General features: G+C 39.9%; 1 protein-coding gene across 1 annotated transcript; it reads right to left on the reverse strand.

The window, feature by feature from the left end:
- Positions 1–305: 305 nt before the first annotated feature.
- Positions 306–25237, reverse strand: armh3 (armadillo like helical domain containing 3). The gene is made up of 26 exons (XM_042430699.1): positions 25131–25237; positions 23165–23274; positions 23004–23060; positions 22057–22203; positions 21736–21843; positions 21530–21622; positions 21349–21423; positions 21140–21226; positions 19971–20027; positions 19809–19852; positions 19208–19268; positions 18995–19041; positions 17972–18047; positions 17548–17641; positions 15544–15645; positions 15276–15334; positions 15128–15193; positions 14744–14813; positions 13474–13534; positions 13287–13375; positions 11258–11340; positions 10723–10849; positions 10353–10428; positions 8247–8325; positions 3524–3640; positions 306–1901 (listed from the first exon to the last, which is right to left on the reverse strand). Exons 2-26 carry the CDS (start codon positions 23264–23266, stop codon positions 1809–1811), a joined length of 2070 nt encoding a protein of 689 aa, XP_042286633.1. The 5' UTR covers positions 23267–23274; positions 25131–25237; the 3' UTR covers positions 306–1808.
- Positions 25238–25819: the final 582 nt, after the last annotated feature.

The following is a 25819-nucleotide window of genomic DNA, read 5'->3' on the forward strand; positions in this document are numbered from 1 at the left end:
TGAGGCTTAAAGGATGGCAACGTTGGTTGGTGTTACTTCAAATGGTAAACTAAAAAAAAACTGCAGTTTTGTCCAAAGTCTAGTCCAGTATCGAGGTGCAGTATTATGATGTCAAATATACATCAAACAGGTATTTCTTTATTTCCTGATGTTGAATAATTGTGAACTCAGGTTTGCTTTTTAAGTTGTTGATGTCAGCGTGGTTGAAATGTTGGTAGTACAATAAAATCATCGGAGCTCAGTATGCGGACTCATCTTCTCTGCAAACTTTTTGAACACCCAAACACTCAAATCAAGGAGTCCAAACCGCTTCACTTTTTACTCACCGAGTCATAACTCACAGTTCATACATGCTTGACAGGGAACAAGAGAAGAAACAATGCGAGACAAAAACATTTGTTATCAAAGACACTATCCATCCAATGGAAAGTCATCTTTCACTTTTCAGTCTGTGGCGATAAGTAATCAAGTCTCCCGCTGACATCTAATGTATCAGACTCGGAGGACAATGTTTGTGGGAGGTTAAAAACTCAAAACTATCAGATGTGAGCTTGCCATTATAATATAGATGTAACAGTGGAATAAATTATGTAAGACTATTTTTTTATTAATGTTTCCTGACTAGTCAAGAGGAAGCACTAGTTGAGTAGTAGGACAGAAATAAAGAAACATACCTGCAGGGGTTAGAGATGAAAAAAAAAAGAATCAGCTCTGCTTCCCGTCAAAAAATCATTTTATAAGTTGAGAAGTGAGAAAAAGCAATAAGAAGTCCAAAAAGCTGGATGTATGGATTTTTTTTTTCATATAACTGACTTTACATGTGCTAGAGACACACCAGCATTAATCACTTTTAGGAATCATAAAGTTATGTTTAGTCATTATCTGAACATCTGTCCTCTATAAACTACCCGCTCACTTCAACACATTCAGATTAGTTTGATAAACTAATGGAGGAAATGACTTGTGTGACGTACAGTAGTGAAGATTAGTCATGGCTTTGTTCAAAAAACAAAAATGTTTTAATCACTTCAGAGCATCTTCAACGTCATTTACTGGTCAAAATGTTCTATCCTTTAGCAAACATGGAAATACAAAATACTTGTAGAGAATGAACATTCACACAACAAGCATTCGGACACAAAGAAAAGAAAGAAAAGAGTTCTGAATCGACTAGTTAGTTAATGCTCTTATCCGGTAAGATTCACCAAACTCAAAAAAGGCTAAGGGTCACCTTTACCAGTGTCGTTAGGAAGAACATAATGTTACACTCAAAGCCCAAACCATCTGAAATTCATTACCGAAGAGATAAATCATATACTGTGATCAGTTTGACAGCAGAAGCTACTTACAACATCACCAGTGGGAGAGAAGGTGAAGATGAACATTATGGGTTAAAAATACTTGTTTTTAAACATCTTAAATCCAAACTTTCATGTGTCAGTTAACAGTCCAGCCAATACTGCAGATTGCACACGAGGAACCAGTGCAATATGGGCACTTCCTTAAATCACACACACACGAATGAATGACCACAAAAGGGAGTCTGGAGAGTTTTAAGGTGCATCCAGCCTGTGAGTGTTTTTGTCTCTGTGGGAGAAGTTTCCATCGTCCGAGTTCACAGAAGACAGAGGAGGAGGAGGAGGAGGAGGAGGAGTCGAGACGAATCAACGATTGTACTGGTTTGGTGTTTGTGTTGTATGTGTGAAACTATGAGTCATACGAGTCCACATGCACAAAATATGTACTGTGTATGTCCAACAGGAGGGAGGAGAAGGCCGGGTGGGTGTGTGTGTGTGTGTGTGTGTGTCTCAGGAGATGGTGGAGAACTCTTTGAGCAGGACGTCCTGACTCAGTGTGTTCAGAGAGACATTCTTCCTCACATTCAGACTGATGGAGCGTACCTGTTGACAGACAGAGACATTTACAACCACAAAGACAGTTTATTCAAACACACACACACACACACTGAAGGTTAAACCCATTCCAGTCGCTACACCCTCGTACCATCAGCTTCACTCTGTTTGTGTATTCATTGTGAATCCCAGGGTCAGTCTGGCTGGGGACTCATCCATCTCCATCATTTCCTCTCAGCTCTCTATTGTCTACTATTTAAAAAGGCATCAATGGCCAAAAATCCTCCAACAGAGAGTCTGCGCTGGTGTTGATTTATCACACTCCACTACCTTTAACTTGCTATTTTGTCGGATTTTATTTTGATCCTAAACTTTTTGTGCGCTCGTTTTTTTAAAAACAAGGCATCATGAAATGTGTTTCACACAGCAGGGGAGAGCCGTGGCGAGCTGATCTGCTGTGGTCCTGTTCGCTGGCAGGGCTGACCGCAGCCGACCCGTGACGACTGTGTTACTCAGCTCCTGTCTGTGCTGGAGACCAGAGAGAAAGCTGTTTTTAAATGTCTCTCTCGTGTTCAGCTCTCAGTACTTTTGTAGCTTCTGACTGAATCTCTGAGGTTTGAAGTTTAGTTTCTCTCCTGCGTCCCCGTTTGTACTTTCTGCTTTATTTTACTGTTTCCTGATTCAGCTGTACACAAGCCGTGTTAAGTTACCGCTGATGAAACCCCAACATTTCTTGCTTCATATGAAAAGTTTTTAAATGACAAAATAACTTTTATTGTAAAAAAAATCATAGCAAAAGAAATGTGTTTATAACAGAGTTAGCAGAGCTTAATTAACAGCGCTATTCTTCAATTAAAAACAGGTCAACACAAGATCTGGAGATATGTGGAGCTCTTTGTCCAGTGGATCAGTTAGAAATAATCCAGGGAGGATAGTTTAAGCAGAAACAGCCACAGTGATGATGAGGTTTGATGAAGAGCTGCAGACAACCAGCTTCTTTCACCTTGCCGTGCTGTGGAAAAACACTCATGGTGCGCGAGCTCGACTGGAGCACTACCAGCATGGCTCAGTGTGACTACTCCAAAAACAATGGAGAAACCACCAGTAGTGAAGTTAAAGGTACCCTGTAGAGTTTCTGACCTTTAGTAGCGCTATGGAGCGATGTGTTTATGAGTGGGTCCCCATTATGTTTGAATTGCATATGCAGACAAGGACACACATTTGATTATTTATACTTCATTGTTTTTGGGTTGTTTTTGTTTGTTTGTTTTAAAATTCTGGAATTTTCAAGTGTTTGATTATTGGAAGAGAAATGTGAAATCAATAATTCAAAAGTCTAGATGAAAGTATCACTTGCAGTGAAAACATTGTAATTTTACAGGCTTTTTCTGTTGTTGTTGTTTTTCTGATGCAGTTTTTCAGCCGATTTCTGTTCTTTCTATTATCAGAAGCATTTTCTCACCAGCAAGAGGACTTTTAATTTAATGTTTAATATGAACCACAGTGGCCAGTGTCATGTTGCAACCACTCGCAGGTGTGTAGGGACATAATTTACCCAGTTGCTTCTTTTAAAAAAGTAGAGTACTTATCATTAGCTTTGACAGACCACAGACCACACACCCTCAACACCCACAATGCACTGCCCCCCCACCCCACACCTCTTCTCTTACCAGCTCCTTGAAGAAAGCTGCCTCTTTTGGCTGCTCTGAGTATCTCTCAAACTGGTCCAAACCATCCTGCAGTTTGAGGGTCAGTGTGTCGTAGTTGGACCGCACCACCTCCAACACCTGTCGGGGCAAAAGGTGAGGGAAACAGAAACTGAACGGGTGTTGCATAAAACACAGAGTGGTAATGCATCATGCAGCAAACGCTTGAGTCGAATAGTCACTGAACTGTCAAATATTAATTAGTGTTTAATACTTTATTACAACATTTTATTCATGAGGGATCATGTGAAACAGTATAATCTGGTTCCCCTCAGAGTTATTTCCAGTCACTAACTGCTTACTAACTTATCTGGGATGTGATTGGTCATTTGGATAAAAGGGCAAAAAAGCATTTTATTTGCTTTCTTTCTCTTTTTGTTTTTTTTAACCATAATCCTTTTTTGGCGGAATATACGGACTTCTTAGGAGTCTGTGTGTGTGCCTGTATGTGTGCACGTGTAGCAGTGACATTCAGTGTGACTTGAAGACCTTCACAATGGACATTTTTCTATATAGGGGTTATTTTTGAAAGGACTCACTTCATCATTTTAAGGTCAGGGCACAACTGTAGTGTGTGTGATGTATAATACAGTGTGTGTGTGTGTGTGTGTGTGTGTTCTGGTAATAAATGCATTGACACACTTGCCTAAAGTAAAGTCCAGCTGAGATAAGAAGGAGGGCTGGAATCAGAGGTAATTATGCAGAGATTCTCCACACCTCCGCCCCTGCCATTCCCCCTTTCAGCCGTGAAATAGTCCCTAACCAGACCCTTTTCATTAATGCTCCCGCAACACTTTCCACACAGCATGAAACATTCACATCGGGATGCATGAGCCGCACTTCGTCATGCCTACCGGAGAAGCTCAATGACCATACAGACTCCTCTCATAAAACTCAGGCTTTTATCCATCCTATATCTTTGTTAGCTTAAACTACCATTAACTGTATGCACACATAACACGTACCTATTCTCCTTTAGCACTGGCGGTACATCTCCTGTACAGCTGAATCATCATTTTTAAAATTCATTAACAGAGTCAGGAACAGGAAAAACATTATTCTTCCTTTTATTTTCTTCTAATAAATCTACAGCTCTGCTCAGGGGGGAAGAAATGCTGTTGTTTTTATTTCTACCTCTGACGGTAGTCTGATAAAAAATTCATTCCCCATCTCTCCCTCTCTCTCTCCCTCTCTCCCTCTCTCTCTTTCTGCTTCCTTCTCCCTCACAGTTATCCATCACCCTCCCCTTTCTGTGGAAATGTGGAGGTAGGTTTGAACGGTAACCTCGGCTAATGTGTGTTGACGTTTTTTCCTTGCGGGGCAGGGAAATGGAAAAGGACAGAGGAGATGAAAGGAGGAGGGGCCGCGGCAAACAGGTTTGAAGCAAAAACAGAAAATTGAGGTAAAGTAAATGGAGAATTAAGGAAAAGTCAAGTGAAGACAAGAGAACCGTTATGTGCTTTGCTTTAGCAAAGACGGGGTTGATGAGTGTTTGGTGCAGCGTTTCGCACGCGCTTGACTCCGTTCGGAAACTTTCCGCATCACTAAGCAGATATGATTGTGTGCTCGCGGTTGTCATTGTGTTTATCTTGAAGTGCGGATACAAAATCAGCTTTGTGTACTGAAGTGTGTTTGACTGTAATATTGTGTTGTGTGTGTGTGTGAGAGAGACAGACGGGGCGGCACGTACAGCAGCTCATTGTAATGCCGTGTTGTTTCTGGAGGCCATCCATCTTCTCGTGTCACTGTAGGGAATGAAGACGCTCCGGGCGGATCGAGAGCAGGTAGTTGGCGTTTGTGTGAGTCAAAAGACAGAGCGGCGGACATGTAAGGTTTCACACTTCATTAAAACTAGAAATACCACCTCGGAGTTGTACGCCTCAGCCAACCAGTCAAGTTGCAGTTTACATCCATGTCTGTATTTTAACAGAAGAGTACAGAGAGGATTGATAGAGAGCTTTGTCACATGGTGTAACAATAATCACCTGAAGCTCAGTATCAGCAAAACCAATGAGCTTGTGGTGGACTACAAGAGGAACAGGAGGCATCCTGTCCTGATTGTAGGGAGAGGAAGTGACGATGGTGGACTCATACAAGTACCTTGGGGTCCAAATCAAAAATAAACTGGATTGGACTCTCAACACTTAAACCCTCTTCAGCAAGGGACAGAGGATACAGTTCTTCCTGAGTAGACTCAAATCCCTCAGTGTGTCCAACAGGCTCCTGCAGATCTTCTATCAGTCTGTAGTAGCCAGTGCTCTGTTTTTAGCATCATGGTTTAGAGGTCAGCAGTCTCAACAAGCTGTTAAGGAAGGCCAGCTAGGTGATCAGGTTGGAACTGGACAGTGTGGAGGCAGTGGGGGGAGAGGAGGAGGACGAGGGACAAGATCAAGGGCACCTTGGATAACTCCTCTCACCCACTCTAGGAGTTATGGCAGATGGGCAGCTCATTCAGCCGTCGGCTCATCTCACCCAGGTGTAAAACAGGTGCTGATTTGTGCCCACTGACATCAGACTGTACAACAGCAGTGGAGACCACTGACTATGAGGATGTGTTTTGTGAGATCACAGTGACCTTGACCTTTGACCACCAAAATCTAATCACTTCATCCTTGAGTCCGAATGGATGTTTGTGCCAAATTTGAAGAAATCCCCTCAAGGTGTTCCTGAGATATGGACGGACAGACAACTCGAAAGCATCATACCTCTGGCCACAGCTGTCACCAGTGTGGAGGTATCATCATCTACGCTTGCGTTCTCTACCTTGGCTCTGCCCTGTGATACAGGTGTGAGTCCACAGCTGTGTGCAGGACACTGGACAGCTACTCTGGTTATATTAATGTTCGTCAGTGGGACCCAATCAAAGGAAAAGGGCTGTTTTTTTTTAATGAATTTACATTTGTCTCTATCTTGAGTATCCATTCACTCTGAGCATTATTTTGTTCAGCCAGCGGGAAGATGTCTTTTGTTCGGTTGAAAAGCTCTTACCGTGCTTCACTCAATTCTCTCCTGCCTATTTGAGCTACATTTATAATCATAAAACGGATTGCTAGCATGAGAGCAGAACAAATGGAATTACTGTTATCAGTCATGTTACCAACCAGCTTATGCAGCATTCAACATTTTATAGTTCTGTATATTCTGTAACCATCAAATCTTTATAGAAAAATCAAGAGACATTACCCCAACACAAGAAATAAGCTGTTACATTACAGGAGTCCCGATGGAGGTTTTGCCCTTGATTTGAGTCATTTCATACAGACTACCTGCCGATACAAGTCTTAATCAGATATTCATATTTTCCTACATAATCTAGGCACAGAGGACTTATGCTACAAAACTATTACTAAAGCCAGTTTGTTTTAAATAAGATGTCTGACAGCTGAATAGCTCAGCATTTAAAACATATAATCTGCATCCCAGCTTTTCTTAAATGGACCCCGATATCATTTTGTATTGTGTCCAACAGTGTTTTATATCTATATAAAGAGTGTCAGCATGAAAATATTGTATCAGAAGTTTTGAACAGGATGTAAACTTGCTAGCTGATACCGATCAATGCAAAGATTTGTTTTGGCACCACTACTGATCTCGCAGAATGACACTAGACATCCATAATTCATATATCTGGTTAAATATTCAAATTGGAGATTTTATTTTTAGAATTCATTCTTCATTTGATATTACTAGTACTTCTAGTCACAAACTACTTAAAGACAAGTAAATGCAGGTTTTTTTTTCAGCTTTACTCTTCTTCCACAATGACTGGGTCTTCTTTAACTAATACTAAAAGACTGCCGGAAACTAGCAGTTATAAAAAGCTCATGACACCACAGCTAAATTCTGCCTTCCTTCTTTGTTGTGAATAAATCTAGCAGATAAAAGCAAGAGAGGTAATTGGGGAGTATAATGACTGAATCCATTACTCTCTTATCTGTATGTTAAAAAAGAGCTCTTCCGGCTGTATTTTCCTATCCTCGCCGTGCGCTGATTTGACATTAATGATAAAGTCTCAAATGGAGCTCACGGCGCTCGTATTGGTGAAATTCAGCCTCCTTCCAGGCTCAGGTTCTCACTGATGATGAGGAAATAACTCGTTTCAAAAGCGATTCAAACGTTTCCCAGTTGTTTAATGGCTCCGTGTGCACCCTGTGTTTATGTGTTTATAAGACAGTGGGACTCTTATGGTGTAGATAAACCGTCTCCTTTTCTACAAGGATGGCTGCGGATGTATGTAAGGAATTTATGAAAGTTGTTGGCTTTTCAGAGTCTCGACAAGTGACAATAACCAAAAACCTGTGTCACCATCTGTCATGTATAGTGTAAACTGTTTGGAGTCTGTATTTGTCCTCCCACCTGCCTGAACTGTGTGCTATGAATCAGCCATGATGAGCTCTAAGCTCTGTGGTGTGTGGTAATAACCGCTGCTCTAGGTGTCTCATCACAATAACCGATGTCTGAGTCATTCATCTCTGTCAACAGCTGTTGCTACTCACTACTACTAAAATGCAGTGAACCCCCCTCTCGAACAAGTCAGAGTGTTTTCAATTGTGTGCTAAAAAATTCATAGGGTTTGCTTTTGAAATAACAGAGCGGTGTTTTAGTGGAGTCCGGCCCAAATGGCTCTGAGATGTTCCTGAAGTTTTTAGTCAAAAGTGTAAAAGGTGGTTCAGTATGCTGTGTTTACCTGTTCTTCAGACAGCTGGGAGATGTGGTTCACAGCAGCGTACGACTCGATCTTCGGGTTAAAATGGTTGATAATGGCCCTTGAAGACAAAAAAAACACATTGCATTTCTGAAGTGATACAAAGTGGACATTTTCTGAAAAGTTAAATGATGTACACTATATTTGGTCAAAAGTATGTGGGCACCTGAACATCTGATTCCAAATCAATCAGCATTAATCTGTTGCTCTAACAGCCTCAGCTCTTCTGGGAAGGCTTTCTGCAAGATTTTGGAACCTGGCCGCAAAGATTTGTTCAGCCACAAGAGTATTAGTGAGGTCTGGCAGTGATGCCGAGTGATAAAACCTGCCTGTCTGCGTTCCAGTGATCCTAAAGGATGGGGCTCTGTGCAAGCCAGTCAAGTTCTTCTACAGCAAACTAGGAAAACCGTTTTCTTTATGTAGTTTGCTTTGTGCACAGACGTCTTGTCATGTTGAAACAGGAAAAGGCCTTCCCCCTGCTGCTGCTGCTGTTGGAGCACACTCTTCTATGGCTCTTTTTCTCTCTGCTTCAGGATGCCGTCCACATTAAACTGGGGTTTTTCAAACCCAAAAACTTTTCCAAAACAAGTGTGGATGAATCTTCAAATACTGGCTTGGTAGTTTAGTGTGCACAGAGACAATGATGAAGCCTTTCCAGTCAGCGGCAGCGTATATGTGGCAGTGTCACCCTTTTGTCGCCTCTAATTTTCACAGCAAAACTATTGTCATTAACTTGTATTTATGTTTAATTTGTCAGATTCATCATGACATCATGATGTACCGATGTGCAGAAGCTTGGGAGTGACTGGTTAGTTAAAAAATAGTATTTGACATCTTCAATCAAACTTTCTGTTGTCTGACAACAGAAACAAAAAAATATGTAAATGAGAAATTAAAAGGCTTTGTGTTGACAGTGTGCTGTAGCAGCAAGATTTACTTTAAATGGAGCCAAAACCATGAAAAACAGCCCCAGATCTAAAGTACACAAAGATAGATGGACAGAAGTGTCCACATACTTTTGCCCCCACCCCAAACAAAAGTTGTTCTTGTTTAGGTGCAAACTACTAATGTAATAATATTTAAGGTGTGCAGGTTTGAAGTCGAGACAGTTCATGAGCTGAGTTACAGACCGGCTGTTTAACACCACAACTCCTTTCTATTCATTCTTACTCAGTTCCATCTCAGTGCCTCCCTCATATTGTGTGAGCACACCAGGGAATTTCAGATGTACATTCAGAGGCAATCTTTTCCAGCATTAGCATTCGTTTTTATGAAATAAACTGCTTTATAGCCCAAATATAAGTTAATGCAATAAGAACGGCTGTGAGATGAAATGGCTTATTTTGTACTGGCTTAGAGAGATTCATATATCAAATAAATTAGAGTGACAAAAAAGCAGAGAATTCTCCGCAGTGGTTAGTCTGCATTCTGTCATTTTACGTGTGGGAAGCCAGCGTACGGAGAAATGAACTGATGGGAGTAAAATGGAATTGGTTTGATTTCAACACAGTCTCCCCGGGTTCTTTATATCTCTCTGCCTTCATTTATTTATTCTTTCCAAAATTACTCTTTCAATCTGACTTCCCCGCTTCCCCCTCGACCCTTATAACTGCCAATTTAAGCAGTGGAGTACGCTCCATCAAGAGCCTGGTCGAGTGGGTGAATCCTGGGGGAGAATCCCGCTCGTATGGGTGCTCCTTAGGGGCCTGCAAGCCAGGGTGACCCCAAAGGATCATCCCTTAAGAGATGAGGGTGGAAGAAATAAAGATTATAGGAAAGAAGAGCCAAGAAAAGACAGAGTATGTGTGTGGAGCGGGGTTAGGGTGAAGGAGATAAAGGCTTAGTAATGATCAAGGAGCCTAAGGGGAAGAAATGGAGGGAGGAAAAAGAGGAATAGGCTGGGGATAGAGCACCCAAATTACAGTTCCAAAGACTTAACTTCACTCACTTTGTTTTGACCTTTCCCCATCCCAGTCTTGTTTGCAATTCCCTTCAATCCAATATGACTCTTTTCTCCTTCTCAGCATATAGTATGTCTATTTAAGGGTGTGTGTATGTGCGTGTGTGTGTGTGTGTGTATGTTATTACCGAACGTTGACAAGGGCATGTGTGACTTTACTGGCTGCCTCCTTCCATTGGCCCGTGTTAGTTGATACTCTCAGAACTGGAAGGCAGAGAACGACAGATACAAATAGAATCAGACGCACATACAGCCACACTTACACATCTGTCAAATCTAGGATGAACATTTTTATTGTCGTTAAGCATTTTCTCAATGAATCAATTCATCACAGGGTGTAACACATGTCAGACAACACAGTGATGTCTTCAGATGTCTTGTTTTGTCCATCCAATGGTCCAAAATCAAAAAATATGAACTTTCCAATGATATAAAAATGAAAGAAAGCAGCAAATTCTCACATTGGAGAATTAAATTCTGAAATGCATAGAAACATACCCATACAGTAGAGGTTGTCAAAGACTTGGTGCATTCGTACGATTTCATAGTACAGTTCGTCGTAGCTGTTGGATGTGGGAAGAAATGTGTCGCCGTACGTTATGAACATGTTGAACAGGTTCACTACCTGGATAGGGAGACACATTAACATAATCAATTAAAATCACTCAAACAAAAAAAAAGGACCCAACAAGTGAAACAGGAGATGAGAAACCAACCAGCAGTTACACAGTTTTGTGCCTCAGATCATCAAGCGCTGCGACTCCGGTGCTTCACTCTTAAATAAAAAGGTTTGTTTGTGTCTCCTGAACGCCACCTAAAGCCTCTCTGTTCATGCACCTGTTCACTGTTTGGTTAACCTGCTGCTGAATGGATATTGTTGCCAGCAAATGTTATAATCTTTATGTCATCCATCTGTCTACAACTGTCTCTCAGCACTGTCTCTTTGTGTGATATGACAGGAGTTATTTTCATACATATATTCAGTTATTTTCAAATTAAAAGTCTAATTTGTGTGTGTGTGTGTGTTTCTCACCAGTAAGGCCAAATGAAAGATGTTATGCTTGGACAGCAGCGTGGTCTCATTTGACAACAGGAACTTCAGCAGGTTGATGAGAGCTGCGTAGAGGGAGACATGCACGCATTAATGAAAGAATCTGGGGTGTTTATAGTCGTCTACCAGCGGAGGCATATGGCAGCGCTCGGCTTTCCTCAGCGTGCATCTTTATTAAGGTAGATAATGGAAACACAGGATGGGGTGGGGGGTGGGGGGGGGACACCTTTCAACACCAAATCAGGTCCTTTCCACAAGCTTTTATAGAAGAAAGCAAAAGCCATGAGAAAAAACAAAACGTGAGCCTTTAACAAGCTGCAACAACAACACGCTGAAAGAAGATAAACACATCTATCGGTTTCATTTGGCTTTTTTTTTTTCCCTCTCCAGCCTTATTTCATGGTATGCTATTATCACCACCGGGAGTAGAGGGTCGTGTTATTCAGGGAATTAAGATGATTATTGGTCTGATTAGAGGAATCTGTATTCTAATGAGACGCAGTGCGATGGGACCATTACAAGCTGAAATGTTTTCCTATTGTGTGTTGACCAGGCTGAAAACAAGGCCACCAGGATGGATTGTGCTTTCTTTAGAGACTCATTATCCAATCTCAATGATGCAATCCATTTACAAAACAACAGGCCCAATGGCTTCAGAGGGAAATTGGCTTTGTTTTGCGAAAGCAGTAACTCCTGAGGTTATGCCCGACAAATCAAAAATACTACTGAGAAAAATAAATTAAATGATGCATATGTGGTATCTATAAATCCTTGTAACTTAATTTGAAAAATGAAGTTATTAACACATCCTGTCATAAAACTTCTATAACAGTTATTATTTAAACGCTGCTTGTTTATGCAAACACTGCATAAATTAGCAAAAACTGTCTCAAAGGTGACAACATCTCATTAATTTAATAGTCTAGTTACACAATAAAAATGTACAATTAATAACAGCTTTCTTTAAGGAGGGTGTGAGAATCAACGTCAATCATTAGAAACACTACAAGCAATTACTAATAATAAACACTTGTGACATTTATGATGTCTATAAGATGTGAGACTATTTCTATTTTATGCTTTGATTGATTAGAAGACTTTATTAACATCAAACATATCAATGTAGGGCTGCAACTAACAATTATCTTCAATATCTAGAATCTGTTTTTTTTCTCGATTAATCACTTGGCCAATAAAACATCAGAAAACAGAAAAAGAAATGCTCATCACAGTATCCTCGAGACATATTCAAATGTATTTTTTTTTTTGTCTTGCAAAAAGTCCAAAACTCCAAAATGTATCATATTGTGAGACCAGAACTTAAAGGCACAATGTGTAACTTCTGCCGCTATGGGTCTCTCAATCAAAACAATAACGAAAGAAGGAGTTTGATGATGTCGCGAAGTAGCGTGGGATGATGGGAGTTGTTGTCTTCATTATTAAAACAACCGCCATGAAAATCAATCTGATGTGACTCAGACAGAAGGTGAAAAGAGGCAAAATTATGTTCACGGACGGCAAACGGCAATGAATAATTGTGCTCCATCACGAGTGAGCAAAACAAACAATAGTAAACAACAGAGCGGCTAGCTAGCTAGTTCGTCAAGTTCCATCCTCACTCTCTGACGAACCATCTGGTCTTTCCCCTGTTTCCTCTGAAGTTGTATCAACTAGAGGGCATTTGAACATTGTCGGAAACATTTGGAATAATGTAAATACACAACTCAAAATATAAAACATACTGTAGGTCTGGTCGTTTTTAGAGATTTAAATGCAGAAAAGTTACATATTATGTCTTTAAATGGTTAATCAATAATCAAAATAGCTGCCAATTAATTGTCTTTCGATCAACTAATCATTGCAGCTATATATGTGTGTATATCATGATCAAATTGATGTTAAGAATCAAAGTAATGTAAGTCTCTCCACAAAGAAAGTCATTATTACACATATTTTCTAATTAGGCTCGAGCAGTAACAGTTTGTAAAATGAGAAACTGAGTCATCTTTACCTGACCAGAGCTCTCTCCAGGTGTAATGTAACCTGATTCTGCACTTCTTCTGGTAGCAGAGGAGCTTGTGGATGATCTGTACACAACGTCTGTTCAGGAAACAAACACAAAAAAAAAACTGTAGTGACAGAGCTGGATGGTGAATAAGTGAGGGAAGATGTATGTGTGTGTGTAAATGTGCACTCACAAGTATAAATCCATGGGGAAATCCTTCATCATATGAGTGACAATAAACTCCACCATCAGATCTGGACAAAAGGGAAAGAAAAAAAATAGTTATTAATTATTGTTAGCTGTTGGATATGAACTGAGATGATGAAAAGACCTTTAACTGCAAATCAATCAATCCAATTTTTATTGTCAAATACGATTATTGTGGTGCATTCAGTTTCACAACGATGCTCTCGTTTTGTCTTGTGTTATAAATCCAGCGCCCCCCCTTTCCTTTACAGCAATGCGTTTTCACCCCTCCCTAAAAGCCTCCAACGCGCGTTTAACATCTCTGTCCTCAGAACGAGCTGTCTGTCAGTGTTCGTATTTATTGGTCCAGTGATTTTATTTCCCCACCCACCGCAGCCAATGAGGGGAATCCGCCTGTAGTGAAACAGACGAGCTGACAGACAGACTGGGAGCTTTGATTAATCAATGTAGATGCCGTTAATTAGTTCAAAACACATATACAGTGGGATAATTGTGTGATTTAAACAGCTGTCTGTGCAGATTATGCTTTACTAAACGCAACAGACACAAACACAGGGGGTCTCCATGAGATGCTGGTTTGATTCATTTAATAAAGTGTTTCTGTGAGTCAATAAGTAATCGTGTTAAATAATCGTGATCTCAATATTGACCAAAATAATGGTGATTATGATTTTTGCCATAATCAAGCAGCCCCAGTGCAGTGCCAATAAAAAAAAAAAAAGAGAAATGGGACAAAATGAATGCAAGTTAAAATGTGTGAAAGAAAAGCAAAGATGGCTTTAATCAGGAAAAAAAAAAAAAAAAAACTTGCCAGTAAACACGCCAGGAAAAACATTTGAAACCTCCACGTAACCACTAATAACCAACAATAAATGTAATCTGTAACATGAACTTATGACATCTGCACAATAAAACTTATAAAAGCTTGAAGTTGTCCAAGTTACCTAAAAGTGTCAGTAAAAATCTATAATCTACACAATATATAAACAGAATTTTGAGCAATTTCCATTGTTTTCCTTCCTCCTCTTTAAAATACTTAATGTAAACAAAATACAAAGTAAAAACACATCTGTGACTATAGCTGTGATAGTAGACAGAAGTGAATACCCCAACCTTCATCAACATCTGGTGAAGCCACACAGACGCAGCAGTTCGACCAGAAGTTACAGCTAACTACCACTCTTCAAAAATACCAAACTTTAAAGAGGCAGCAGTTGTGGCTGTAAAGTAACAACAGTTGTAAATGTTCTTCGTACCTAGAACAGCACACACCAGCGGCCGCGAAGGGATGTTCTTGTCCACTGCTTTTTTTCTGTGCCTCATGGGCTGGAAAAGATACAGAGGTGACATGTAAGTATGTACATGTGCATGAATACATCGTACTGCACATGCTACAGAAGGACGGGTGTATCAGTGACGACCTGATGAGCAACATTATACAAAAAAAATATTTTTATCAATTGCGAAATTTTGTGACCCTTTTCTCAAGATGTGGAGATGATGTATGATGTGTGTCACATAATAATTCAAGCATCATCCATCACAGTCTTCATCATGGTCACCTTAAGAATACCTGAAAAGCTGAGTAGCTGCGAAGAACCTGCGTACGTACCAAAACTCACTCGCAGCCGTTAACTCACCATTCTGTGGAGATTGACTCTAAAGTTCATGTTGTCGTCATGAAGAAAGGCATCAGCGTACTGGTCCTATCACACACAGAGGAAGAGGAGTAAGACAATCTGACAGTCAGACTGTTGGATTGTGTTTTAAAGTGTAGGCTGCTCCTACCTCGGCTATGCAGGTGAGGATGATTAGGCACAGTCTGGCACTGTTGAGTCGATGCTCGTCTGGAAACACACAAATATGAAACTCTTAGCTAGTAAAAAAAAAATAAATGGATGAAAAAAAGAGTTTTTTTCTAGTGTTTTGGGAATAGAACAGTATTTATTTGCTAATGAAGCCTTGGACAACTACATGAGAACACTTCAGGGAAGAGACGGAGAGGAAAAAGTGAAAGCATGAAGAATTACAGGAGGGCAACAGGGCTTCTGTTTACCTTTAGTATCCTGCATTACAATCGAGGCGTACTTGAGGAAGGTGATGAGAAGGTTGCTGGTCTGCAGGTTGGGATCCAGAGGCAGTTCTGGGTTGTTCATCACTGCACAGCAAACGTACAAATAAAACTTCAATCAAAACATAAAATCACTACAGTTAAAATTCTAACCAATAATCTTTCTGAACAAAAAACAGATTAAAAAATAAATATACATAATTCTAATAAACCAAACTTTATGAAAAAAAACTGCAATCAGTTCCAAGTCACTTATTCCCCAAATAATGAAAACCTGATCCGAAACTCAAAGTCTACTGTCTGAGTATAAAGAGAGCCCCCCCCCCTTCTTGTTTGGCAGCGCTTATTCAAGCAAATAATTGCATAACAAAAAGTGATGTCTTTGTCTCATTACTCAAGCTTACTGTGTTGTCTAGACAAGCATCTTCATCCATTTAAAAAAAAAATCTCTGCTCTCTGAAACATACAGCTTGTTTCATGGATAAATGATGAGCCGGTCATTTCTATCTACCCCCCCTCCCCTCCTCCACTCCCTCTCTACTACCCCCCAAAACCCCTCATTTGTTTCCTTTTCCCCCTCAGATCACTGCAGGCCCAGAAGAAAAGAAGATTTCACACTGTCAGGACACATTCCCATCACAGCGGGCTATACTGTGGAAGGAAAAAGGTATATTCCTGACATGTGATTGCAGGCACATGTATGCAAGCACTCCTGGTCTAAGTAGAAGACCCTCTAAGGGGCCACCGCTCCCACGGCATGTCATAATGCACGCTGCATGTGAAACATTCATCTGTATTTGGAGCTGGAACTTAATATTTTATATATAAAATGGCTCTCATGTTTGAAGCAACGGAGGGAGAGCCAGCCAGAGATAGAAACATGCACCTTTTAACAGTTACAGCGTGTGTGTGTGCATGCTAAATGACCCGCTAGCAACAACACACCCACGCCTTCCACGAAACCTCAAGTGACACACATGCACCCGACTTTAAAAGACAGAATAACAAGTACTTGGATCGATGTAACATTCTGATTATTAAGATGTTAAGAAATCGACATTAGAAGTGCGATTTACTGAATGAGAGAAAGTGACTTCTATCAGATGAACTGGTGAATATTTAAAAGGCTGCTGGTGTAGGTGCATGTGAGTTTCCGCTCAAGGCAGAAGTGAGTGAGAGTCGCCATGTTCGGAGGGGGGAGTTATCAAAAATGCATGTAAAAACAAAGTAAGGATCCAATTGAGGCAAAGAGGCTGAGACCCTTGATGCCAAAAAGCTTTAGAAGTCCGTTGCTCCGTGTCGTGCCCCCTTCCGCTCCTCTGAGGGGGATCAATATTTTCAGGATAGTTCAAATTTGTCGAGAAGGTGAGGCTGCGGTATGAAGCGTTTGTAAACACAGGAAACTGACAAGACAAGGTTTAAGCTGTCCTCCTCTGTAAGCTCTGGGATCATTCAAGGTGGAAAACATTGGAACTGAATATTAAATCCAGTGTTTGAGGCTAGAAGATTACTCTAGACTGTTCCCCAAAATAAAACCTAAAAGACTAAAATGACTATTGAAGCCGATGGGAAAAGTCTGAAAGGTAAAGAGGTTATAGTTTCATGAATAATTAAAACTGTGATTCTAGCTGGCAGTTTTGACTCCATTAAAAATATGTACAAGTAAAAGGGGTGTGATTAAGGTTATAACCAATTTCAACTATACACGTAACCATTAAAACTTGGACCTAAATGTGTAAACTTTAATAAAATGCCACATCCCATCTTCCACTTTGACAGGACAAATAAGGAGTTTCCATAGCTCTGCTGCGGTCGCTGCTTTTATAGTTTCACCTCATTGCTGCACAAAATGTGGCTCCAAAAAACTGACATGAAGGAATCGAGAGTTAAACCCTAAAACAGACGTCTCTTCAACCCAAAGGGTGATGTCACAGACACTATATCCTACTTATCTGCAGTCTATGTCTCTCTGAATAAAAAATAACTTACTGTCTAGGGAGGGCGGCGTTGTGCCGAGCGGTGTCGTAGGTGTGGTTGGAGTTGGGGTGACAGGTGTGACTGCAATGTCAATCTCAGGGTGGCTCTGTGGAAAGACACAAAACATGTGAGATGTTATTAAGGTGTCAATCACTGAGTAGCTGCCCAGTGTTCCCCTTAATGTGTTGAACAAGGCAACAATGTAGGCTGGACAGGACTGAAAGAGGTGGACAGGATGCATGTTAGTAGAGATTAGAAGAGGAGTATTTACATCTTTACACATTTCCACAAAAGGGTTTGTTAAAAAAAACACAACTATAGCATTACCAAGAGCAGCACACTGGCTTAGGGGCTCTAATGAGGGGAGAAAGAGGGAGAAACGAGCTCAACAGAAGAGCACACAAGGACACCAAGTGGATAAAAGTGATAAACTTACCTGTGCTAATACAGTGATGAAGTTGCGGTTTAGATGCACAGCCTCATACAGCGCCAGCAGAATCGCCTCATTGGTCCTTGAGACAAAAAGGGAAGTTAGTGTTCAGAGCCGGCTTATTCCTTTATGGAGTAAAAATCACAAAATCTTCACGTAACAATCGCTTCATGCATCAGCAGGTCGCTTTTTTTAATTTCCTGTGTCATTAACTGCTGCACAATATGTAACTACTAATACATCATTTGCCAAATTTCTTTACATAAAACTTTAATGTTGACAAATGAGTTGATATTAACAATGTAAAACAACAGTGAACCTTGTTTACGGATACAAATAATCATTTTTAATATTGTCATCAAATAGCATAAAATCTGTGAAACAGGAGCAGGCCAGCAAATAAGCAACACAGTAGTCTAAAACAGTTAATGTCACTCTCCAAAACTGATTGTTAATATTTTCTCTTACTGCCACATGGTCATGATCAACATGTGTTAATGATCCAAGTTGTGCTCTGAGCCAATCAAATCTCAGTCTGTGCTGTAGCAGGTTCGGCTTTTTAAGGTTTTTGATATTTCACGTGAACTATAACGTCCTCATCAGGCCAACCAGAACACATCACACTGTCAAGTGTTGTTTATGTCTGAAATAACACATTTAAGTTTAAAACTGCTTGTTGTGGTGTTTTGAAATAATATAAATGCTGAAACACATTATGCAGATATCTAAAATATCACATGAGAAATCATTTCACTGATAAAACTCACTAGTTTATTAAACTGGAGTAGAAACAAAGATCACATTTAACACTAAAAACTTAAAGCTGAAGTCTACTTGATCATCTCATATTGTTCCGTTAATGTTTATACTATTAAAGCAAATATGTTCATTTAAACTTTGATTTCCAGCTGCAACCTTTGACTGTGATAGAAGTAGTGACAGATTCTTTCATTAAAACTGTAGAGAGCAATATAATTAAGGTTGAGTGACGAGTAAGAATTTAAAACGTTTGATCTAAAAATCACTTACTGTACAGAGAGCTTCTCATCAGCATCTGCTATAAACATGTTGCCCACCTGTGGACAGCAGAAGGATCAAGCTATCAGCAAACAGTGTGTGTGTGTGTGTGTGTGTGTGTGTGTGTGTGTGTGTGGGGGGGGGGGGGGGGGGGGAGTGGCACCAATACAGAGCCTCAAATTAAACTAATCTACTGACAAATATGAAGTGAGAACAAGATCGTACCATACTAGTGAGGGTAGAGAAGAAGCCACCCTGGTTCTCCTCCTCTTTGTCTTTGTACTGCCTGTAGAGCAAAGCAAAAGAAAATAAGATGGACAGAAAGTGGGTAGTAATGGAAAAAGCGGAGTGGATGACAAATAAATTGAAGACAGATAGGTCCGCACAACAGCAGAGGCAGAGATATATGCTCCCACTCAAACACCTAACACACATTTACCAAACATCTCCTTCTACTCCCTGCAATTTGTTATCCGAGGCCATTCAGATTATACACACAAACAATGAAATATATGGAGCTGTCATCCATCACTTTGATGTGTCTGTCTACACGCGTAGACAGACAAGACCTTCTTCACAAACAGAATTTTAATTTCCAAACCTTGCCTCATCCAAAAAACATTACCGACTGCCAAACGAAAACTGTCAGATATAAATAACTAAAGTAAAAAGGGGGCCTGTGTTTTTTCTTTTTTCTTTCAGGAGAACAGAAATAGAACATTTGCGAGGAAACATCAAAACTAAACTGATGACTCCAGCAGCCTCAGCGCACTGTGCACTGCATCTTTAAAAACACTTATGACAAATGGAAGTTTTCAGATCTTACCTGTTATATTCTGTCAGTGCTTGGTGGACGACCATACCCATTCCCTGAGAAAGAAATTACCTGGTATGTCAATCAAACCTTTGATAGTCTGCTTGATGTGAAGGCCTACAGGAGACTCTTTATTATTCTGCTGTTTGAGTCGATATGTTACAACATACTTACATCCAGCGTCGGCTCGTCGTCCACGATGGAGAGCTTCACGATATACGGATTCACAGACTACCAAACAGAGAAAAATCAATGAAATTAGGAGCTTTTAAATATTTCACACAAATATTAATGTTAATGTAAAACTGAATCCACCCTTAAAAAAGGCAAATCTCTCTTCATTTTATCCTCCAGCTGACGGGGCTCGACTCAAGAACAACAAACTGGGCCTGTTACATTCTCCATGCAAGATGCACATACAGTAATGTAACTGAAAATGCATTGAGATTAGCTTACTTGCTGTGGTTAGGTCTAATAGTCCAAACAGGGGAAGCGAAGCCTGTGTGATGCCGGATCATGACAACTCTTTCCTTGTTAGTTGGATTTCTAGCAGTAGTTTTTCATGTTGCAGTCACATTTCAAATGCAGACTGTTGCAGCAGACTTTTGTCTTACAAACTCCAGATTGCAAATTTTACAAGAGTAAAAAACGCAAAGAGTGCCCACTTTGCTTACGTACAAGTGTTCATCCTCATCCTTTTATCCCCTCCCACACTGCCACTCTTATCCTTCCAAGAAATAACTGGAGTGAAGCAAAATGGAAGCTATTTCAGGCAGCGTGTTTGCTTTCTGATCATTAAAATGTGATAAATGACCCTTTGATACATGACGTAGCCCTCATCAAAGCTTATAAAGTGTATCATGTGCAAAATAGAAATGTTATATTCATATGTTCACCTGCACAACCATCCTGTTGTTATCAATGGAGTAATTATCCTCACGCTTCACTGACTTGATCTGAGTTTTGCAACATATCTTTTATGGGCTATTATTAAAACAGGCTAATTATAATTCACATATGTTTCCCTTGGGTGTGGTGAGAGTGAGATACTCTGTCTCCTGTACTGTAAAAGCCTTCCTAGAAACGACACACCTGGGCAATAAAATAGACTTCAGGAGCTGCTTCTGTTGTATCCTACTGTTGAGACAGTAACCAACATCGCAGCACAGATTACTGAGTCGTGGTAGAAGAAGATGAAAGGTCGCACACATGTACGCGTATGTATGTCACATGTACGAGAGGTTTATTAATTCTTCTTACACCTCACTGCTGCTCAAAAAGCTTTCCTATCGACAAAAAACAAGTACAGTCTCCATTTATCGACAGCGTATACACAAACACACCTCATATTTCCTGTAGTTGACTAGAAGGGCCAAAAGAACCACAGCATCATAACCATGCTGCCCTCTACTGGACACATCTGACAGAATCTGTGGAGTTGAAAGAAGAGAGAGCATTGATGATAACATTAGGAGAAAAGATTGTTTAAAGATAAAAGAGAATACAAATCGTAGAATTACAGAACACATAGTCTTAGTGACTTATCACTTACCTGCAGAATGGCTTCAAAGATGCTGTTGATCATCACATATTCCAGTATGGTGTTCTGACTGATGTTGTCCGTTACCTGCAAACAGATTTGTTTACATCTTTGTTTGTTTTCCAAACATTCTCCAAACTCCATCACATTAAAGATATTTCATATTGTTTTTTTTGATTGTGCTCCGTCTCACCGTCACCAGACACAGCAGCAGTTTGAGACAAAGGCTCTTCAGACTCTCTGACCCGTCTCCACAAAGGAGGCCGTCCAGTCTCTCCATCAAGTCCTGCAGGAGACACAAACACAAGAAATGATGCGAATGAACCTTTTTACCCTTTTATTATATACATATCTTTTACTCCTTTCTTCCACTGTCAGACGGGGTATTTCCCCACATACCTTCATCCTTTGCTCAGCCTTGTCAAACCCCATGAGCATGTTGATGATGTCAAAGCCAGATGCTGACTTGTTCTTCTGGTGAACCCCTCGGAAAAGTGCACAGAGAGTCTGGGAGAGGAGCACAGAGGTTACTAAAAGAGTGAATAATGTGATTTGACAAAGTTAATGTGATACTGGTGACACAAAACAAGATCAATACATCTGAAAAGCTAAGATGCATGGATTACAAACAGTATCGTTAGCATATTAAGATGCTTCTAGTCACGCGAACAATGTAACCTGCAGGTGAAAATCAAGGTGACCCTCCAGAGCTGTAGTTACCTGCAGGGCATTGACCACTTTGATCTGGTGCTCCTCTGCTAGAGCCTGAACACAATGATGGAACAGAGAGTTGATGTTGTCCTGGATCCGCTGAACCTCTTCTCCATCTACACTCTCCAACTTGGACTCCAGGTACTCCAGGTTCACCTGGGACAGAGGTAAAAACAACAACAATTGAATACAATGATTTTTAGATGCATTAGGTAGGGATGAATGGTGAACATGCATATGACTGGAGGATGATTAAAAGACAGACGTTATTAAGAAGTACTCAGTTGATCATTTCACAACACTCTCTTGTCAAAACAGCATCTGCTCAGCCAGTTAGAAGTGTGGTGCAGCAGAGCAACCGCACAGTTCATGCAAATTAGACCACTGGGCAACTTTGCTGACAGATTGCTGTCGACTAATCTGTGCAGCATGTTTGGGCTGTATCTGATTTGTGTACATCACCACTTCCTCTTTTTCTCTACAAACAGCATACTGTCTCCAGCCACAAATATGTTGATTACGTTGCTTAAAAAGAGGATGGACATACAGGAAGAGTCATTTTTCTGCACGTGCAATGCTATTCTGTACATCTGGAGTTTCTAATAAGTTGAACTGGTTGTAATGCCAGAATGCCAAATACATGTTCTGCATGTATAATCTACACTTTTAATATTTGTTCAGGTTTAATAACACCTCATTGCATACATAGTGAACTTCAGCACATTTCTGCACACTCTATATACATACTATAATATCAGTTTTTCTTCCAGGTTATGTATTTTGGTAGGTTATGTTCTGAAAATTATATTACTATTATTATCAACATATGTGTCAGTTAGCTTTACTGCTACCATTGCTGCAACCCACAACAACCCTGAGAGTTTTTATCTATTAAGCAGAACACATTTCTACTAACAGATGTTGCTCTTTCTCAACTATTTTACTCTTCACTGTACCTTCATAAGAAACAGCTCATCCCAGAAGCGAGGGTTGTTTTTGGCTGGGTCCTCTTTCTAAAAATCAAAGAAACAGACTTTTCAGATTTTGTTTACATGTGAATATAAGTTTATTTCTCTATATTTTCCATCGCTGACATTTTCTCCACTGTGATACTCACTGCAAAAATCTCATCATACATCAGCACCACCTTCTCTTTCAAAGGTTTCTTAGAGGATGACGTTCTCCTCAGCAGCCCTGCCTTCTTCTCCACCTGAGACATGATGAAGTCTGAGGACAGAGACACAGTGAGATGGATACATTCGTACGTAATGTAAAAGCAAGCGTTGTTGAAAACTACCTGATTTCTTTAACAGTACTCTATGGATCATATAAACGATAACGCTGTTGTGGTGATATCCTATATTTTTGTTACTGTCAAAAAAAATCTCATAAAAAGGCCAAAACCAACAACATGTTAATCTGTTTCATAATACTTTAATAATACTTTACGACTCCCCCGATCTGACAGCTGCTCTCAGCTCAACGCCCATTCATTCCTACTGAGAACATACATCTTTAAAATGGGTCAAGAACATATACTTCCATCTTCAATAAAGGCTACATGTAGTTTTTAGCAAACATTACTCAGGCAGCAGTAAATAGTGCATTTGTCAGGGACTATTTTCAACTGCAGATTCGGTGCAGGAGTTAGTTGTTTACGTACATAAGCTAGATGTTGTACGTGGAATTGACTCGAAATAAACTGAAGGAAAAGTGTCAGCTAGTGCAGGTCTGTGGCGCAGGTGAATAACAATAAGAAATACTTTATTAATCCCATGGGAAACAAATGTGTCACAACAGCACCGTCCAGCACACATCACACACAACATTAAAATAAAATAAAATAGTTAAATAATAAAATGAAAAAGGCTGTTATTATACATTATGCACTAACTATATACATAGCATATAATAAAATAAAAAGGCGTGAATGAGCTGTATTGACTTTGCTGTATCAACACAGACAAAACTTGATAGCAGGATCAATTAATTGTTGTTTTTGGTCTTTCAATGGGATCAATAATTTTTCAAAATATTATCAATAAAAAGGTAGAATACAACCAGACTTATTCAAGAGTTTTCTTTCTTTTTGCTTGCTCCAGAAGCAGAGGGCCTTCACAGCAGCACAGCAAAGCGGCTGGCATGGATTTACTTGCTTAGTGAAAGCAAACAGGATGTTGAACATGTACGGGCACTCTCTCTCTAGTCACTCCTCCTGTCTGATGAATACTTTCTTCAGCAACAGTCACTGACACTTGTCCTCCTGTCATCAACTGCCCTTTACTGAAAAACCCTTACAGACCAGGTCATCAAAAACTGTCACCTTTTGTTGCTTATGTTTCATTGTTGTTGTTTTTTTACGGTCTTAGTTTTAACAGTTTTACTCTTGTGAAGCACTTTGTGACCTTGCTCTGTGAAAGATGCCATATTAAACAAACTTTACTTACTTAGTTATCTGTTGAACGCTACCTCACTGTCTAAATGATTGTTTCACTGTCAGAATCACAGAAACAAACTGTGCAGCTCTTGTTATTCACTGTTTATACTCGGCTGGCTAAGGGGGGGGGATTAAATCAAAGTGACGTGATTACATTAACGTCAACTTTCACGTTCAATTAACAGAGAAGCCGGTTATATTTAATTTAATAATTTGCATAGGTTGACTAAGTAATTATCAGCTGACATCTTGCTAAAATTAATGGCACATGACATATAAGTACAGGTTGGGATGGGCTGCTAGCTAGCTAGCTAACATTAGCTAACTGACCCTAACGTTGGCTAACGGGATTAAACTAACTAGTTTACGAAAAACAGCAACTTCGTCACAACAGCGGGCACATTTTCTTTTCCAGCTGAGGTTTGAGGTGCACTTAGTTTCCCAGCAATTCAGTCACCAAACGTAAATCTGCTGAAATATCTCAGTCCTCGCAGCTAGCTAAAGCTAACGCTACCCAGCTAATGCCTGTCAGACATGGATCTTAACATGAATCTAGCGTTAGATGTCTAATGTCTGGGTGCGAGTGTTTACAGCATTATCGTATTGCATTAACAGCTCATTATCCAGGAGTGTTGTTTGTTCTTACCTCAATTAAAGTATTAAATGTAAATGTAGTTCATGAATCCTGGTGACAACAGCAGCTCCAGCTAGCATACTGCTCTCTGCAGCCTCCGCAGGGTCTTAGCGCCCCACAGATACAGGCATGTTGATTAAAACGATGGTCTGTAATTACACTCAATTAGGTCTAATTGTGTGATAATGTCATTTGTGAGGTTATGTCACATGTATCCAATTTGTGTATAAGGAAAAAAATGCTCTGTGATTGTTATATGAGAAACATTCTTATCCACGCAATAATCATTTAATGATATAATTTGGTTTTGAAATGAAACTAAACCAAAATGAATGTGAAAAAAAGAATTGCTCAAAACCTGAGACAGAACAGCCTGAAGGGCTAAATGCCTAAACTGGAACTCAATATATTTTTGTATAGGTCATAAACAGGTAACCTATTTCATTTTTTTTTTTAAAACAGTCCAGGCAATATGGACTGACATGCAAGGTTGATGTGCATACTTTTCACAGACAGTGAAAAAAAAAATACTGAAATTACCATCAAATTTTCCATGTGTTTAATTGGTGGTGAACATATGAATTTGCTACTAACTGTAAAGCAGAGAGAGAGAGTGAAGTGCCTACAACATGCATATATATCTTATGTGGTTGTTTCTGTGTCTTTTGGTTTAATATATGTCAGTAATTCTCAGGAGAGAC

Source organism: Thunnus maccoyii, chromosome 2 (genome assembly GCF_910596095.1).
Source record: "Thunnus maccoyii chromosome 2, fThuMac1.1, whole genome shotgun sequence".
In the NCBI taxonomy this organism is placed as follows: domain Eukaryota; kingdom Metazoa; phylum Chordata; class Actinopteri; order Scombriformes; family Scombridae; genus Thunnus; species Thunnus maccoyii.